General features: G+C 38.8%; 1 protein-coding gene across 3 annotated transcripts in view; it reads left to right on the forward strand.

Moving 5' to 3' along the window:
* The window catches only part of CNTNAP2 (contactin associated protein 2), a 1,978,697-nt gene that overhangs the window by 569,066 nt on the left and 1,389,423 nt on the right, over positions 1–20,208 (forward strand). For all 3 annotated transcript variants that reach the window (XM_077850275.1, XM_077850276.1, XM_077850277.1), the window contains one exon: positions 7,347–7,457. In XM_077850275.1, the coding sequence (XP_077706401.1) occupies positions 7,347–7,457 (111 nt within the window). The remainder of the gene's footprint in view (positions 1–7,346; positions 7,458–20,208) is intronic.

Below are 20,208 nucleotides of genomic sequence, written 5' to 3' on the forward strand. Positions count from 1 at the left end.
CCCCAACAGTGCAATTGCTGGGTCGTAGGGCAGGTATATTTTTAACTGTTTGAGGAACCTCCACACAGTTTTCCACAGTGGCTGCACCAGTTCACATTCCCACCAACAGTGTAAGAGGGTTCCCTTTTCTCCACATCCTCTCCAACATTTGTTGTTTCCTGCCTTGTTAATTTTTCCCATTCTCACTGGTGTGAGGTGGTATCTCATTGTGGTTTTGATTTGTATTTCCCTGATGGCAAGTGATGCAGAGCATTTTCTCATGTGCATGTTGGCCATGTCTATGTCTTCTTCTGTGAGATTTCTGTTCATGTCTTTTGCCCATTTCATGATTGGATTGTTTGTTTCTTTGGTGTTGAGTTTAATAAGTTCTTTATAGATCTTGGAAACTAGCCCTTTATCTGATATGTCATTTGCAAATATCTTCTCCCATTCTGTAGGTTGTCTTTGAGTTTTGTTGACTGTATCCTTTGCTGTGCAAAAGCTTCTTATCTTGATGAAGTCCCAATAGTTCATTTTTGCTTTTGTTTCTTTTGCCTTCGTGGATGTATCTTGCAAGAAGTTACTATGGCCGAGTTCAAAAAGGGTGTTGCCTGTGTTCTTCTCTAGGATTTTGATGGAATCTTGTCTCACATTTAGATCTTTCATCCATTTTGAGTTTATCTTTGTGTATGGTGAAAGAGAGTGGTCTAGTTTCATTCTTCTGCATGTGGATGTCCAATTTTCCCAGCACCATTTATTGAAGAGACTGTCTTTCTTCCAATGGATAGTCTTTCCTCCTTTATCGAATATTAGTTGCCCATAAAGTTCAGGGTCCACTTCTGGATTCTCTATTCTGTTCCACTGATCTATGTGTCTGTTTTTGTGCCAGTACCACACTGTCTTGATGACCACAGCTTTGTAGTACAACCTGAAATCTGGCATTGTGATGCCCCCAGATATGGTTTTCTTTTTTAAAATTCCCCTGGCTATTCGGGGTCTTTTCTGATTCCACACAAATCTTAAAATAATTTGTTCTAACTCTCTGAAGAAAGTCCATGGTATTTTGATAGGGATTGCATTAAACGTGTATATTGCCCTGGGTAACATTGACATTTTCACAATATTAATTCTGCCAATCCATGAGCATGGAATATTTTTCCATCTCTTTGTGTCTTCCTCAATTTCTTTCAGAAGTGTTCTATAGTTTTGAGGGTATAGATCCTTTACATCTTTGGTGAGGTTTATTCCTAGGTATCTTATGCTTTTGGGTGCAATTGTAAATGGGATTGACTCCTTAATTTCTCTTTCTTCAGTCTCATTGTTAGTGTATAGAAATGCCACTGACTTCTGGGCATTGATTTTGTATCCTGCCACGCTACCGAATTGCTGTATGAGTTCTAGCAATCTTGGGGTGGAGACTTTTGGGTTTTCTATGTAGAGTATCATGTCATCGGCGAAGAGGGAGAGTTTGACTTCTTCTTTGCCAATTTGAATGCCTTTAATGTCTTTTTGTTGTCTGATTGCTGAGGCTAGGACTTCCAGTACTATGTTGAATAGCAGTGGTGAGAGTGGACATCCCTGTCTTGTTCCTGATCTTAGGGGAAAGGCTCCCAGTGCTTCCCCATTGAGAATGATATTTGCTGTGGGCTTTTCATAGATGGCTTTTAAGATGTCGAGGAATGTTCCCTCTATCCCTACACTCTGAAGAGTTTTGATCAGGAATGGATGCTGTATTTTGTCAAATGCTTTCTCTGCATCCAATGAGAGGATCATATGGTTCTTGGTTTTTCTCTTGCTGATATGATGAATCACATTGATTGTTTTACGGGTGTTGAACCAGCCTTGTGTCCCAGGGATAAATCCTACTTGGTCATGGTGAATAATTTTCTTAATGTACTGTTGGATCCTATTGGCCAGTATCTTGTTGAGAATTTTTGCATCCATGTTCATCAGGGATATTGGTCTGTAATTCTCCTTTTTGGCGGGGTCTTTGTCTGGCTTTGGAATTAAGGTGATGCTGGCTTCATAGAACGAATTTGGAAGTACTCCATCTCTTTCTATCTTTCCAAACAGCTTTAGGAGAATAGGTATGATTTCTTCTTTAAACGTTTGATAAAATTCTCCTGGGAAGCCATCTGGCCCTGGACTCTTGTGTCTTGGGAGGTTTTTGATGACTGCTTCAATTTCCTCCCTGGTTATTGGCCTGTTCAGGTTTTCTATTTCTTCCTGTTCCAGTTTTGGTAGTTTGTGGCTTTCCAGGAATGCGTCCATTTCTTCTAGATTGCCTAATTTATTGGCGTATAGCTGTTCATAATAGGTTTTTAAAATCGTTTGTATTTCCTTGGTGTTGGTAGTGATCTCTCCTTTCTCATTCATGATTTTATTAATTTGAGTCTTCTCTCTCTTCTTTTTAATAAGGCTGGCTAATGGTTTATCTATCTTATTAATTCTTTCAAAGAACCAACTCCTGGTTCTGTTGATCTGTTCCACAGTTCTTCTGGTCTCGATTTCGTTGAGTTCTGCTCGAATCTTTATTAGCTCCCTTCTTCTCTTGGGTGTAGGATCTATTTGCTGTTTTTTCTCTAGCTCCTTTATGTGTAAGGTTAGCTTTTGTATTTGAGTTCTTTCCAGTTTTTGAATGGATGCTTGTATTGCGATGTATTTCCCCCTTAGGACTGCTTTTGCTGCATCCCAAAGATTTTGAACGGTTGTATCTTCATTCTCATTAGTTTCCATGAATCTTTTTAATTCTTCCTTAATTTCCTGGTTGACCCTTTTATCTTTTAGCAGGATGGTCCTTAACCTCCATGTGTTTGAGGTCCTTCCAAACTTCTTGTTGTGATTTAGTTCTAATTTCAAGGCATTATGGTCCGAGAATATGCAGGGGACAATCCCAATCTTTTGGTATCGGTTCAGACCCGATTTGTGACCCAATATGTGGTCTATTCTGGAGAAAGTTCCATGTGCGCTTGAGAAGAATGTGTATTCAGTTGAGTTTGGATGTAAAGTTCTGTAGATATCTGTGAAATCCATCTGGTCCAGTGTATCATTTAAAGCTCTCGTTTCTTTGGAGATGTTTTGCTTAGAAGACCTATCGAGTATAGAAAGAGCTAGATTGAAGTCACCAAGTATAAGTGTATTATTATCTAAGTATTTCTTCACTTTGGTTAATAATTGATTTATATATTTGGCAGCTCCCACATTTGGAGCATATATATTGAGGATTGTTAAGTCCTCTTGTTGAATAGATCCTTTAAGTATGATATAGTGTCCCTCTTCATCTCTCACTACAGTCTTTGGGGTAAATTTTAGTTTATCTGATATAAGGATGGCTACCCCTGCTTTCTTTTGAGGACCATTCGAATGGTAAATGGTTCTCCAACCTTTTATTTTCAGGCTGTAGGTGTCCTTCTGTCTAAAATGAGTCTCTTGTAGACAGCAAATAGATGGGTCCTGCTTTTTTATCCAGTCTGAAACCCTGCGCCTTTTGATGGGGTCATTAAGCCCGTTCACATTCAGAGTTACTATTGAGAGATATGAGTTTAGTGTCATCATGATATCTATTCAGTCTTTGTTTTTGTGGACTGTTCCACTGAACTTCTTCTTAAAGGGGAATTTTAAGAGGCCCCCTTAAAATTTCTTGCAGAGCTGGTTTGGAGGTCACATATTCTTTTAGTTGCTGCCTGTCTTGGAAGCTCTTTATCTCTCCTTCCATTTTGAATGAGAGCCTTGCTGGATAAAGTATTCTTGGTTGCATGTTCTTTTCATTTAGGACCCTGAATATATCCTGCCAGCCCTTTCTGGCCTGCCAGGTCTCTGTGGAGAGGTCTGCTGTTACCCTAATACTCCTCCCCATAAAAGTCAGGGATTTCTTGTCTCTTGCTGCTTTAAGGATCTTCTCCTTATCTTTGGAATTTGCAAGCTTCACAATTAAATGTCGAGGTGTTGAACGGTTTTTATTGATTTTAGGGGGGGATCTCTCTATTTCCTGGATCTGAATGCCTGTTTCCCTTCCCAGATTAGGAAAGTTTTCAGCTAGAATTTGTTCAAATACATATTCTGGCCCTCTGTCCCTTTCGGCGCCCTCGGGAACCCCAATTAAACGTAGGTTTTTCTTCCTCAGGCTGTCGTTTATTTCCCTTAATCTATCTTCATGGTCTTTTAATTGTTTGTCTCTTTTTTCCTCAGTTTCCCTCTTTGCTGTCAACTTGTCTTCTAGGTCACTCACTCGTTCTTCCACCTCGTTAACCCTCGTCGTTAGGACTTCTAGTTTGGATTGCATCTCATTCAATTGGTTTTTAATTTCTGCCTGATTAGCTCTAAATTCTGCAGTCATGAAGTCTCTTGAGTCCTTTATACTTTTTTCTAGAGCCACCAGTAGCTGTATAATAGTGCTTCTGAATTGGCTTTCTGACATTGAATTGTAATCCAGATTTTGTAACTCTGTGGGAGAGAGGACTGTTTCTGATTCTTTCTTTTGAGGTGAGGTTTTCCTTCTAGTCATTTTGCTCAGTGCAGAGTGGCCAAAAGCAAGTTGTATTGGGAAAAAGAGAAAAAGAGAGGAGAGAAAGAAGGAAAGAAAAGAGAAAGAGAAAAAAAAAGGGAAGAAAAAGAAAAAAAAACGAAAAGAAAAAAAAAAAAGGAAGAAAAAGAGAAAGAAAAAGAAAGGAGAAAAAAAAAGGGGGTGGGGGAAGGAAACAAATCAAAAAGCAAAACAAAACAAAAACAAAAACAAAAACAAAAACAAACAAACAAAAAAAGAACCACCGGGGAGTATCTTCTGATTCTGTGTTCTTTAAGTCCCTTGGCTTCTCCTGGAAGTTGTCCGTCTAGCTGGTGTTCTGGGGGAGGGGCCTGTTGTGCTGATTTTCAGGTGTTAGCAGTTGGGGGAGCTGCTGTGCCCCTGCCTGGTGCAGGGCTCAGTGGGGGTTGTTTACCCCGTGAGGCCGCAGGAGGAACAGCCCCAGTGGCGGGGCAGCTCTGGAAACCTGGAGTCAGCTCCGGCAGGAACTCCGTCTGCAGGGCCTGGAGGCTCGGGGCGGGGCCGCTGATCTGCTCAGCTGGGGCAGGAGCGTCCTCGCTGTCCTGGGCCCTCCCGGCCTCTGCCTGTCCCGGGGGAGGCGGGATCCTGGGCTGTGTCCCGGCGTCCTGTGCTCCGGAGCCTGCGCTGGTGGATTCGCGCTCCCGGGCCGCGCAACCCCCTCCGCGGAGCTGCCGCCCGAGCCCCTCCGAGCTGCTCCTGGAACCGCGCAGCCCCCTCCGCACGGAGCCTCTTCTTCTGCCCGAGCCCCTCCGAGCTGCTCCTGGAACCGCGCAGCCCCCTCCGCACGGAGCCTCTTCCTCTGCCCGAGCCCCTCCGAGCTGCTCCCGGGGCCGCGCAGCCCCCTCCGCGGAGCCGCCGCCCGAGCCCCTTCAGCTGCTCCGGGTCCCGCCGGGTCCCGCCGTGCGCGCTGCAGCCCTTAGGGAGCTCGGCGCACTCTCCTGGGCGCGCAGTTGCTGTTACTGTCCCCGGGACCCCGAGGGCCTCCTCGCCCTCCTGGTCCTGCTCCAACTCCCCGCGAGCCCCTTTCCCCCGGGAAGGTCGGTGCAGCTCCTGCGTCTCCGGGACGGGGCTCTCCTGTCCTGGGGTCACTCGCCCCGGCCTCAGCCCGGCTCCTCGCGGGCCCCTCCCCCTTGGAGGCCTTTGTTCCTTTACTTCTTTTTCCCCGTCTTCCTACCTTGATAGATGCGCGAACTCTTCTCACTGTAGCATTCCAGCTGGTCTCTCTTTAAATCTCAGGCCGAATTCATAGATTTTCAGGATAATTTGAAGGTTTTCTAGGTAGTTTGGTGGAGACAGGTGATTTGGAGACCCTACTCCTCCGCCATCTTGCTCCTCCCCCCTCATTCATTCATTCACTCACTCATTCTACAAAGGTTTTTATTTATTTTTATTTATTTATTTATTTATTTATTTATTTATTTTTTCTACAAAGGTTTTTAGAGTGTATGCTGAGTGCCAGGTGTGGTCTTAATGAGACTAAGCATTAAGCAGACTATCCAAAAACCTGATTCCCGTAGAGCATCCAGCCTAGTGGGAGAAAAAGGAAACCAAACAAGTGAAAACCTACACGAGTGAGAACCTACATGCCAGGTGGTTCTGGGTGCTCTGAAGGAAAAGAATGCCAGAAGTGGATACCGAGGGTGATAGTAGCAGCATGCTCATTTCGCTGGGCAGACTAGAGAAGCCAGTCTGCAGCAGTGAAAGGTGACATTGAGCGGAGACCAGAGGGAAGAGCCTTGTGGTAGCTGGAAGAGTAATGGTGAGGGCCATGTCAAGAGTTGGCTTGTTGTTGCAATAAGAGGAAGAGGGCCCTAGAGGTGGACAGCAATGGACAAGGGTGCCAGAGAGAGATGTGACCAGTCTGGTGGCCACTGTGGGCCACTGGAGGGCTTCAGACTTTATTCTGAGTGATTCAGAGCAGGAGCCGATGGATATTGTGAGCACAGGAGCTATTTGCCCACTTATATGTGTAATCATCCCCTGGCTACTGTGGGCAGAACAATAGAAAAACAAGGGAGGACGCAGTCTTTCCTAACAGCCATCCCTGGTGGCCACTGGGACCAGGTGACGCATGGGGGAAGGATTTGGGATATTCCAGAATGCGAACATACAAGCCCCATTGTGGTTTCCCGGAGAGCACATGTGGACCTCAAAGAGATCCAAGAGTTGAGTCCTGGACACTTGAACCTTTAGACATTAGGAAAATGAGAGAGAGCCATCAAAGGAATTGGAGTAAGCAGTACTGAGGAAGGATGGAACACAAAAAATTAATGGCCATGGAAGAAGCCAAGTGAAGAATGCAATTGAGGGATCACCTGGTTCCCCGGGCAGTTGATTGGCTGAGTATGATGGTACCTGCTTAATTTTGCAGATGGCAGGACTCTTTCAGGGTGATGATTATTCTTCTCCCTCACTGACACCTTTTTCTCAGGCTTTGGTAGGATTCCTTCTAACCTTCCTTCCTCCAATCTCTGTGTTTCTAATCAACCTTTCTAATCCTCTACCCCATAATGAATAAATCCCTGAAGATTTCCAGAGGATGCCAGCTTTTCCAAAGCTTGTTAAAAGAAACACCACCTTTCCTCATGATTCTTTGAGAGCAGGTCTGCATTGAGGCCCATCAGCATAAAGCATGTTGTCATAGCAATAACTCTTAACAATCATTTGTTTAAATTGTCACATTTGAATTGTCTAAATTCTGATCATTTGCTAAATTTATCATAGATTGTTATATTTGTACGGTATTCAACAACTGTTTTAACTAAAATCCACATCATTATTTTAAGATATTTAATCTCTCTCTTTTCTTTTCTTTTCTCTTCAGAAAAATGTGATGAACCACTTGTGTCTGGACTCCCCCATGTAGCTTTCAGCAGCTCGTCTTCCATGTCTGGGAGCTATTCTCCTGGCTATGCCAAGATCAACAAGCGAGGGGGTAAGGCACTTTTTATTTCCTTTGTCAGTAAATGTGTTAAATAAGAACATGTGATATTTAAAACTGCATCTCTAAAATATATTTTCTTGTGCAATAGCTATTAGCAGACACCTCATAGATACTATACCTCTTTTATAGTCATTATAGGGGAGTGATAAAGGAAAATTTGGGTTGCAAGTAAGAGACAGTAAATTAAAGAGGAAGAATTTTTGAAGTTGTACATGATAATTCCAAATGATATAAAAATTCTGTATTAAGGAAGTTCATAGTAGTTGGAAAATCACTTAGAAAAAAGTTACAATGAATTGATTTCAAATATGTATACAGTTAAAGAAAAAATACTCTATTCACTAATTTATTTTTTATTTTTAATACTAGATAAACAGTAACTATTGAAAATATAGGATAAAAAAAGTTATCCTTGCTAATATCTGCCCCCAGTGCCCAGAATTTAATTTTGTTATTGAGGTGTGTAAAAGATAGTTACACATTTGCAACTAAAATTTGAGTTTGGGGTTGTAGAGTTACAATATTAATTAGTAAATGATAATTTAAAAGTAGACAGTAATCCATAGAGAATAAAAGAAAAGGATTAAGGCCAGAAATTTAAGACTGTCTTGCTTCAAAGGGACACTAATATGAATAAGAATGAATGACAACTTAGGAAAGAAAAATATTTTCTTAAAAAAAAAAGAAAAATATTTTCTTGGATAAATATGGATCAACCCACAAGGACCATAATTTGTAATCAGTAAAACAGGAAATACTAAACTCACAACACGGCCAACTTAAAGAAAAAAAAAAAAACATAAGGAAGGAAGCAAGGCAAGGAGGAAAAGGAGAGAGAGAGAGGAAAGCAGCATAAAGAAACAAAGGTGAGTGGGTGATGGGCACTGAGGGGGGCACTTGACGGGATGAGCACTGGGTGTTATTCTGTATGTTGGTAAATTGAACACCAATAAAAAATAAATTTATTTAAAAAAAAAAAAAGAAACAAAGGTGAAAAAGAAAGAGACCATGAGAAAAGCCAAAGAGGGAGATAAAAAGAAGAAAGAGGGGACGAAATTAAAAAATGACACGTGAAAAGAGAGAAAGAGATATCAGATTCAGAAAGGCCAAAAAGGAGAAGAAATAGGTAAGAAAAGGGTAGAATAATATGTACAGAAATTCACAGGTGTATGAAGACACTTTAATTAGTAAAAAGACTTGATGAAAGACAGATACACAGGCAAAAGTGGAGGAGAACAAATCTTAAAATATATATTGTTTTGATTTAAAAGTAGTATTAGTTAGCTGCTAGATTTTCACAATTTTCCTTTTTTTAAAAAAAATACAGTATGATTGGCATGTAACCTCTTAGTTTCAGGGGCACAGCATAATGATTTTATATATGTATATACCGCAAAATGATCACCATAATAAGTCTGGTTAACATGTCTCACCATGCATAGTTAGAATTTTTTTGTGTGTGTGATGTGGACTCTTAAGATCTACTCTTAGCAACTTTCAAATATGTAATACAGTATTGCTAGCTATAATGGTTTACTTATAGTATAACTGGAAATTGAGAACTTTTGATACTCCCACCCCCTGCCTCTGGGAACCACCAGTCTGTTGTCTGAGTCTTTGTGGCTGCTCTTTTCATTATATGAAAATAGGTTATGGTCATAACAGAGTTGGTAAGTTACTATAGGTTATCAAAACTTTTGCTTAAAGATGTCAAAGTAATGAAAATTTTAATTCATTAATTTTCTATAAGTCACTAAAAACAACAAGTAAAAAATATGTATAGGTAGAAAATCATGAAACAAGAAATTGGCCATAACCAAATAATAATTATGATGCGGGCCAGCCAAGTACTAGGAAATCTGGAACAAACTGTGTAAGAGAAAAGAAATAACATGTATGTTCCTAGATGTCAAGAAGATACAATATTCCCTAAAGGAAGTGTCCTGGCATTGAGAGATCAACTTGAATGAGAGGAAGTAGAGTCACAAAATATTATTTCCTTAGAATGTTTAATAGGGAAATATGGGGAATTTTATACCCAGAGAATCTAGGTAAGTCAGGTTACCTCAAGCATATAACCTCTTTGGGAACACAAATGACACAATGTAATCAACAATGAGATCCTTGAAGTAAAATAGTAAAGAAAGAAAGAAAGAAACCCTTGGTCAAATGCCTGGTGCTACACAGTGAATCCATTTAAATATACCATAAGTAAACAATGTAGGAACTACAGTTGTAGAACAGAGTATAAATTTTATAGATGCAAGAATCTAAAAATACCAAATTGTGGGAATTAAAAGATGTACGACTTTTCCCCAGCATTTCAGAAGAGGGGGCCACTAGACACTGTAACTTTGAATGCAAATTTATCTTGCCTTTGCTTTCTCAAGGAAACCATCTCTTGCGAAGAAACCAAAAGTTTTGTTTTTGTGTGTGTGTGTGTGTGTGTCTGTGTGTGTGTGGTTGTTCTTATTCAAGTAGTTATATTAAAGTCTTTTTTTGTCTGTTTTAAGATAGTACAAGATGCCACTTTGAATTATTTAGAGCTATTTACCTATTTATCTACTCATATATATAGAGTAACGTATCTGAAATTAAACTTGTAAAAGTTAACTTTATTTTTTAACCAGAGGGTGAGAATTGAAGAATGTCTTCACTTTCTTTATAATAGGTTTCTCAATAATTTATAGAATGTAAATGTATATTCCTACGTATTTATATACAAAGATCTATAGGTACAGTGTATTTCCAAAAAAGAAAGTTATTTCTTTTTTTAAAGAAAGCTATTTCAAAAGCAAAAGACTATAAACAAAATTTATGGTTTTCTAGTTGTTTGACTAAAAGCTTATCTCCGTTTGACTATTGATATGATACATTGTCATGCATTAGGATGAAGGTATGGTGCAGTAGTTCGCAGGGATGTAAGTTTAGATTTACACTTGCTTCTTGCCCATTTTATCAACATTGGCTGATTCGTATCAACATTCGTTATTCTGTGGCTTTAGTTACTTTTTGGCTCCCAAAGACCCCTTTTCTTATCAGTGGCATATTGTGTATATTTGCATATAACTTCCTCCCCTAATCCATCATGTCCTATCTACCTGTTTAGGACTGTCACACAACTGGTTATATCTGTACTCCTCATGCTGCACTAGTTCTGAAGGTACATGCAGGACACCCCGTGCAGGGCTAGCCTCAACCCTAGTTGATGACCTCAGTATGGGCCAAGGTAGCAAGCATCAGAGAGGAGGGTTATTTCCTTTCAAAAAAAGGAAAAAAAAAACTACATATGGTTATCTTCATAATAAACAGAACTTTATTTTTCTCTTATAAAGTTCATACGCAAATGCTCTTTGGAGAGAAGCCAGGTTGACTGAAATTCATACTAAAGTATAAATGGCTAATAATTCATGTTGATTAAGAATAGATTCTTTTGTTAGTGTAAAATATTACACACTTCAAAGGCAGATACATGCGGCAGAGAATTCCAAAGAATTTATTTTATTTTATTTTATTTTATTTTATTTTATTTTATTTTATTTATTTTATTTTATTTTATAAAACTATAATAAAAAGATATATATTATATAAGATATATATATCTTTCATATATATTTATAGACATTTATATATTTATATCTATATACCTATATAAATATATATGTTGGTGGGCATATATTTTCTTCACTATTGGCAAGAATCATGTAATGCATACACTATATAAGCGTCTGAGAGCAAGAAGATCATATACCAATAGAGAAGGATGAAATAACATAATTTAGCAATTATACAAATACGGAAAAGAACAAATTCAGTTGAGCATTATGTTGATTAACATTACTTCAAGTTTTATCATTTATTTAAATGATTTTCCTCAAATACATTTTGGAGAGATTGAGGTTTTGAAAACATAGAAAGTCAGAGTATAATGCAAATATACATTCAGATGACAGATTGACATGTATGCGAAAAAAAAATGAGTTTAGTTTTTGGGTCCCCACAGTACAAATCCATCTACTACAACCTTGATGGCAGGGGCCAGTTTATGACAAAACTGGGGGGAAATGGAAACTCCACATGTCATTGTACTATGTCCTTTGGAACCTACTATTGCTCTACGTTTTAGGTTTTTGCTTGTTTGTTTTATAAAAATACCAATCCCCTGTGATCGGTCATCTGGATCTCTCTCTCCCAGTTCTTAATTTGCTACAGGTGTCCCAGTCTTGTGTCATTCCACGTCCATAGCAATTAAATGGGTTAATCTATCTGAACATTAGCAAAGATACAAAATCTTTGAGAGCCTCATAGGAGGAAAACACTACCTTACATTTACATAGTATTTTGCAGATTACAAAATGTTGTAAATGTCCCTTGATCTTCACAACAACCTTGTTAGATAGAATGTCAAGTTAGCAATGCCAGGTCATTTCTTCTGCCAGACTTTCAACAATCCAGTTCACCCACCTTTGTAGAAATCATCCTCTTTCTACTGCCCCAGGGGGTGGCCATTCTGTCTCCTGGTCCTCTTCTCCCTCCAGTGACCACAGATTAGAGATCTTCATGCTCGATTTTGCCAGATGAGGCGACATTGGTGCTGCACTGGAATTAGCCCAAAGAATGAACCTAAAAAGAGCTGGAAGATATAAGCCAAGTTTGATTCATGCCTCTATGGCCAGAGCAACTCAGTCATGAAAGCTCAGAGTTTCTTGAGTGATAAGGATCTTGAATACTTTTCTTTCTTTCCACCTTCTTATCACTTCCTTTTCCTCAGGAGATCCTACAATACTCGCTGCTCTTCAGAGACTTCCTTTTAGATTTGCTTCCTGGATATTCCTTCCATTTTAGGAACCTGTCATCTTCTCTATTAAACCAAAGGGCAGAGAGGTGTGGTGGGGGTGGTGTTTTGAGGATATTTATCCTTTATTTCTTCCAGCAGGGAGAACAGATTGCATTTGTAAGCCACATAATTGATAATCACTTCTGGGAGGAATATGTGTATAATAGACATCTGGAAAGGCTGCTGGAACAGATCTCTTAATGTCCACACGTGTATCTTAAAAAGAACTACGGTCTTTACCTTCCCTTAAAAGACACCGCTGAAGTTAATAATTGCCGCCATGCCTGGAGAACTTGGCTTGGTCAAATCATTGCCTTCATCATTTTCTGCCTCCTGTTGGCCAAGAGGGAGCTTTAGTAATTAGCAAAATCCCGACCTCCTCTACTTAGACGTCCGTGCTTACACATGTTCCAACACCTCTTTGAGGCTCCTGAGTCGCTCCGCAAATAATCTACCTCATGGCTCCTCAGAGGTCTTCCCTGCTTCTGGAAAAGAAACTTCTCTTTATTGCACCCTCAATTCTCCTGTCCCTGAATTACATTTGTAAAATACCATTTCTTCTTTTACTTTCTTTTCTTCCCTGTTCTGCTTTAAATGCTAAAAGGATATGTCACTACTAATTAAACTGTAACTGGTACACTCTGAGGTGGGAAAGTGACCACAATGCTTCTGGGAGGCCTCATTTTGCCAGTAATGCCTTCTACTGGTGCTTTTCTGCTCTCTCCAGTACCCGACCCATTCATTCCTGTTCCATACTGCCCTCTCCTGGAACCAATGCCTGCCAGAATATTCTTAGCCTTTATTAGGAAGCTCTTCCCTTAGGCTGTAACATCAAGGCCTAAATTATTAAATAGACTGAGTTCACAATTGTTGGACTTTTTTTTTTTTTTTTTGGAAGATTTTATTTATTTGAGGGGGGGCTGGGAGAGGGGAGTGAACAGAGGGAGAAGCCTACTCCTCAATGAACAGGAAGCCCATTGCTGGGCTCTATCTCAGGACCCTGGGATCATGACCTGAGCTTAAGGCAGATGCTTAACCAACTGAGCCATCCAGGCGCCCCCGGATTGTTGAACTTCTGTCCATGTTGGCAGATTCCACTCCACTATTTCCCCTCTTTCTCTCCTCCAGCCTCTACCACTTACTGTTTCTCTTAATCTCCTTTTCCTACTCAACGAGCATTGGTGTGAATTCATTAGTCATAAATGTTACTTTTTCTAGGAGAATTTGCCCTTAAAGAGGAGATCCTTGAGAGCAGAAAAATCTAGAGGATTGATTTTCCAATGTAGCACTTTAGAATATTTGCCATTCCTCTTTGGACTGGCCATAGTTCTTCATCTTTGAATTACTCTCCAAAAAACCCCTGCTGACTTCGTCGGCTCTGATGCAGTGCTGAGCAGTGAAGAGAGAATGACTTGAATTCATGTGTAACTAGATTCCAATATGGAATCAACCAAGGATGAGCATAGTATCCGTCACTTATAAATCTTTTTGCATCTCCATTTCGTAAATTCTATGTTCACTATACAACATCTCATCCAAACCAGGAACTTTGACAGTGCAAGAATTCTATAATAATTATTCCAGAGTGATCTTGAAGGTACGGGCCCCTTATTTATATTTTAAAATGGAATCACTTACATACTTTAGCAGAGCTGTTATGAAGATTAAGTGAAATAATCTACACAATATTTGTTGTAATAAATATTACTTTCTTTCCCACCAATTGCCCTCAACTTCCAAAAACAAGAGTGTAGATATTAGTATTTCAAAGCAAGTGAATACATTTGTCTTAACAAATGCAAGACCTCCTGGGACACCTGGCTGGCTCAGGAATTGAGCCTCTACTTTAGGCTCAGAGATGGAGTTCCCCATCCGGCTCCCTGCAGGGAGCCTGCTTCTCCCTCTGCCTGTGTCTCTGCCTCTCTCTGTGTGTCTCTCATGAATAAATAAATAAAATCTTAAAAAAAAAAAACAAGATCTCCCTGTAGAGTGATTGCTAGAATTTGCATATTTACCAACGTGTGTATGGATTTCCCCTATCATCATCTAAGAAAAAAAAAATCATAATAATTGAAAGATTTAAAAATAACATTTTAAATAATTTTAATAAGTTTTGCATAACCAGACTGCTGCTTATATTAACTTAAATATTCCCCAAGTCTTTTCTCTTCAAATTCCTTTCATTTCAAATGAGTTTATGCCAGTGATTTGCGTTATTTTGTTCTGATTACCTTTATATGATTTGAACTAGATCTTAAAAGAGTCCAATATAATACTTATTTATTAACTTTATGATCCTCAGAAAAGCCAAAAATAATTGTTCTGGACATTAGGGAGAATAAAAAATATTTTTCCTCCGTTACCTAAGAAATTCTGTTTTTAAAAATCAGATTTTAAGTGATTTTCTCTAAAGTCATCAGTAGGTTTCTGTATTCACTTTTCCAGTTGGATGAGAGTTCTCATCTAACTAACATTGTAAGTTTTAATTTATTCTTTTTACTTTAATTCACAAATATAAATCAAAATTTTGGCTTTAGTGGGAGCTTTAAAAAATTCAATGTGCAATACAGGATACATTTGTATCCTTGACACTTGTTAAAAAATGATAGAATGTTGAAAGCAGAGTCACCAGGGAATGGCTCATAAATTTGTTTAGACATGCCTTTTTAATTTGCAAATAATATTGCTGTGTTTTTGCTGTGGCATCATATTTTATAATGTTGGAATTTTAATACCTTCTTTTGTGTTCCCCAAAGAAATCTATGTTGGGTTTTGTAGAATTTCCCCTAGAACACTGTTTCACAAGATGTGTGATGTTAGTATGTGCTATGAACACACACATACACACATTTTCACAATAAAACCCTCTGGACAAACATTGTGTTCTGGGATCTTCCCTGGGGGAATCAGAGAGACCCTCTTGGCCATGCAATGGATCTTTGAGTCCAGCAGAACACATTTTCACTTTAGGAAATGCTTTTCAAAATGTAACCAGTCTACCTATCATGTATTTTAAACAGAGTTTGTTTAATACACTTAGAAGTACAGGTATGTCCCAAGAGTTCAGTATCTTTGTAAAAATACTATGTTTACAGGCTCTTTGGTTATAGTGTGACAGATGATGGATTTTTATAGAATTAATTGGAAAAGGGAGTTTTCAGATTTGGGGCATTTGAAGTGAGCAGTTTTTAGTTAATTATTTTTAGGAAGCTGCTAGATTGCTGTGTTTGTAGCAAATATCTTAAAATGTGCCACTGAAGGGTGCCTGGGTGGTTCAATCTGTTAAGCATCCAAGTCTTGGTTTCAGATTAGGTCATGATCTCACAGTTGTGGGATTGAGCCTCACATCAAGCCCAGCATCGACCTCCACGCTCAGCATGGAGTGTACTTGAAGATTTTCAATCCCTCTGCTCCTCCTCTCTCAAGTAAATACATAAATCTTTTAAAAAAATGTGCCACTGAGAAAATAATGGGGTAGAATGAACAGTGCTATTCCAGTAACCACTGCTACTATCTTTGAAATGGGCCTGGGTTATTAATTCTCTAACATTCTCTTTCATCACACTATTAATAGCCGATTGTGTAAAAGAGTAGGACATTGTGAAAAATCAATTCAGAGATTTATAATATTTTTAATACATTCTTTATAATTTTCCTTTACATGAAATATTGAAACCCATGCTATTTGGTACGTGTCCTATAAAGTTTAGGACATATGGAGTGGGAAAACCACATCTGTACTAACAAAGAAAGATAATTAAATAAATATTTACTTTGAGAAGATGTACAGAATAAATATATCTTTGTAGATTTCTTGGTGCAGAATTAGAGAAAGTAGGTTTCCCTTCTGCCTTTGGGGAGATCTAGGACCGCCTCCTCTCTTTACTTAATTGTCCCAGTTACCTCACTTCTGTCTTGAGAAACTTGGACTCTTGGACTAGATCGTCTCCCAGTACCTGACCTTGTAGCCAGGATTGATCAGAATGCCTTGGTTTTTGTCTTAATGGAACACTGCAGATTCTTACTGGTCCACACTTGTTCTTCTGTGCATGGACAGACTTTCTATTAAATAATATTAAAAATAACCAGGATATCTGGGAAGAACTACTTCTCCAAGTTTTTATAAGTTGAATATTTATTTCCAAGCCATTCGAGAATATATGCCAATTTTATGTTTTGGAGATTAAATGTTTAATTACCCTTTTGATATTTGCTAATTTTATTCCAAGAGAGGCCTTAATATTCTTCACCTCTCTGCCAAGAAGGTGGAGAATTTATGTGAATGATTTGTACCAAATCTGACGTATTCACGTTAAAATAGAATTCTTCACACAATCTCAAGGCATTTCTCTAACATAGTACTGCACACATGTTCAACTCTCAAAGAATATTTTCCAAAGGAATGAATAAAATATTGAATCATATTTATTGAACATATTATTCTGCTTCTTTTAAACTTAAAATGCTCATTGCCTCTACGTTGGGATGACTTGTTAAACCAAGAGTGAGGATTCAATAACAATTTTCAGTTTCCAAAAAAATTATCTAACAAGTTATTTAATCACTGATGTAGCCACCTTCAGATCCACATGATGATAGGTAATAAATAACAATAGCAAACATTGTTATCATCGTTGTAAATTAACATATTATCAGTTTTTTAGAATATACATGCACAGCAGTTGGGAAGTGGCCCCCGAGTATCGATATTCTCCCAATGCTTTCAAAATTGGGGGACATCATCAGGATAATGATATCGAACTAATAAAGCATGCCCCTCTTATCTCAGGATCTTCCTTTCAGGGTGAGACTTCCAATTTGAACTCTTGCATCCAATGGATAGCAGGTGCCTTTGGGCAACAGAACACATTCTATCAGTCCTTATCTTGTGTGTGGCTCATAAGGAATACATTCTGTGTGCTGGTTGTAGCAGTATAAACAAAAAGAAAAAACAAAGGCCAGGAGTGAGCAGGGTGTGTCCAGGAGTCACTGTTTGGGACACTCACATCAGCGGATCATCTAAAGGATGCTCCCCAGTGAGGGGCTCTGTACAGGATCTATGCATTCAACCAGGTCTGGACAAAAGCAATCACACATATGACAAATATGCTTCGAATCCTATGATTACATTTCCTCTCTACCAGATTAGTATTAGTATTAGTATTAGTATCATTCTTCAGTATCTATAGTAGCCCCCCTTTATCTGTGGGGGTTAAATTCCAAGACTGCCAATGGATGCCGGAAACAGTGAATAGTGTGTGTGTGTAACATATATAATCCTTTTTTCCCATTCAGACATACCTGTAATAAAATTTAATTTATAAATTAGGTGTAGTAAGAGATTAACAGCAATAACTAATGATAAAACAGAACACCTATAACAACGTACTGTAATAAAACTCATGTGGATGTGGTCTCTTTCTTCCCAAAGAGCTTCTTACATTGTCCTCACCCTTCTTCTTCTTGTGATGATGGGAGATGATAAAATGCCTGGGTGATGAGATGAAGTGAGGTGAATGACGTAGGCATTGAGACTTAGTGTTAGGCTAGTAATGACCTTCTAGTGACATGTCAGAAAGAAGACATCTACTTCCAGTCAATGGTTGACCTTAGGTGACTAAAACCACGCAAAGGGAAACCGTGTCCTGGGAGGACTCCTGAATTCTTCCATGAATAGAGAAAGTTCTGTGGGCTTTGCCTATTTGCTTCCTTCCCCTTATTTCATTCATGAAGAGGTGGGAGTGGGGAGGGGAAACAGGCCAAATCATTTCCAAAGCCACTGAGAGGATTTAATTTAGTAAAGGCTCTATTAGCAACCTGGTTAGGTCATACTTATTAGAATGAATTAGACCCTTGTCTTAATACCTTTAGCAAATTAATGACTCTTTTCACACATTTTTCTTTGAGAAGAGTTAAAAAAAATAGAATTTCCTCTCTTTTATACTTGTGCCTTCCAAAACTAATTCTAAAAATATTGCCACTAATAACAATTCAAAGCAGTTTAGCCTATGTCATCCTACTGCCTCTTCTATATGCTGCAAATGAGCAATCAACATTGTTTACTCTCGCCTTGCTTTAAAACCAAGATATATGTTTGACACGAATACTGCCGACAATAAACCATGGCCTTTAAGACAGTCTACTTATATTGTTCTTGCCTCTTTAATATTGAAACATAAACTCAAAATGTAGAAAGCTTTACTCCTCTGGTTTTTAACCCAAAGGTCACTTCTATTTGGCTTTTTCTAAACTATTTTTGTTTTCTTCACAATGCAAGGAGCTCATGTTGTCTGGTTCTTATTTCGCTTTGATTTTCTTCTCAGCGGCTTCTGAGAGGAAGAGAATTTAGTTCCTTTGTGTCTGTTTTCCCACTTAAAAAGTGGTGAGCGGCGCTATTTAATTTCAGTTGGAGGAGCTTCATCTAGATTATAACTGTTACCTCTGTATCACCAGACATCTGCAGTCAGGAAGACTGTTCTAGCACCAAAGTGAATTATTTTGTATTAGAAGGTTTGTGCCTGAGCATATGTATGGACAATGCATAATTGCACATTTTATAGATTTTTCCCTACTCAGTTTCTGGTAGATATGTATTTTAGTGGATTGTTAATTTGAGCTTTGTGTTTGTTTTGCCTTCATATGATGCTCAGAATACTAGATAAGCCTTACAGGCTCCACCGTCAAGGTGATGAAAACCCTTTATTTCCTTTTCTCCCTCCCTGAGTGTTCTGAAGAGAGGTTGAAACCACATGCTTCTGTAGTTTCTATGCTTCTGTGATATTAGTCATTCATGAGTGATTGATAGAGCTTCTTCTTTTCACATTTTGATAAGGCCATGCATTTCCATAGGGCCAAGTAGGATTCCCAGAAGGAAGATGATTAATCCGAGCTTTGAAATAGTACCAACCAGAGGAAGATTTAGACGGCAGAGATGATGACCCTTTCTCATCATGGAAGGGCTGCCGATTCACAACAAATGAGTCGCAGGGCGGCCAAGAAAACCAGGGGTTGGCCCTTTTGCCTGCCCCATCCCAATCTTTCCCAATATTAACCTACAAGCACTTCCCATCGGCCTCTAGATTTTTATTATATAGACTGTTCTACAGATATGACTTCAACACGCTTATGTTGCTTGTCCTTCAGTAGTAGGGAGCCTGGATGTCACCTTTCCAACAAGTTATCACTGATGGCTACATAGGGTATCCCTCTCCGTTTCTCAAGGTATATTTTTTCTATCTTAGAACTTAGCATGCAGCACTGTATTGTAGATGTATTTGCTTGATCACATGAGGCTGGGTATGAGTTAACACAAGCCCTGTGTCTCATGTCTCTGTGTATCCCCAACATGTGGTGCCTCACACAGAGTAGATACTCACAGACATTGAAACCAGTGCTGGCAGGTACACATTCTCTTATTCCTAGAAAAACCCTGGGAAAGAATTTAGAATAAGCTCAGTTTTACGGATAAGAAAACTAAATTCAAGAAAATTTAGACTCCTGCCCAAGACCACAGCTAAATGGAAGGAGATTTGGACATTCGACACAATCTCTACTGATTTCAAATCACTCAACTGTTCTATTCTCCACACGTCCTCCCTGCCTATGTGAGTTTTTCTCTAGGAAAAATTGGAATAATATTTGAGTTGGCTACAGGGTATAGCTAAAGTTTTCCCACTGGTGTCTTAGAACACAAACAGACACATTTCTCTATTTTATTTCTGAGAAGTAGACACTGACTTTGTGATGTCTTTGCATGCTTATTATCTTTGTTTTAAATAAGCAAAGAGAAATAAAGATATTGCTTTAAATATTTTCCTATAAAAATAAATATTTTCCTATAATACATTTTAAAAAGACACATCATTTTTTTTTACACTAAAAAACTAGTCAAACCTAGTCTTCTTC

Source organism: Canis aureus, chromosome 15 (genome assembly GCF_053574225.1).
Source record: "Canis aureus isolate CA01 chromosome 15, VMU_Caureus_v.1.0, whole genome shotgun sequence".
NCBI classification, from domain to species: domain Eukaryota; kingdom Metazoa; phylum Chordata; class Mammalia; order Carnivora; family Canidae; genus Canis; species Canis aureus.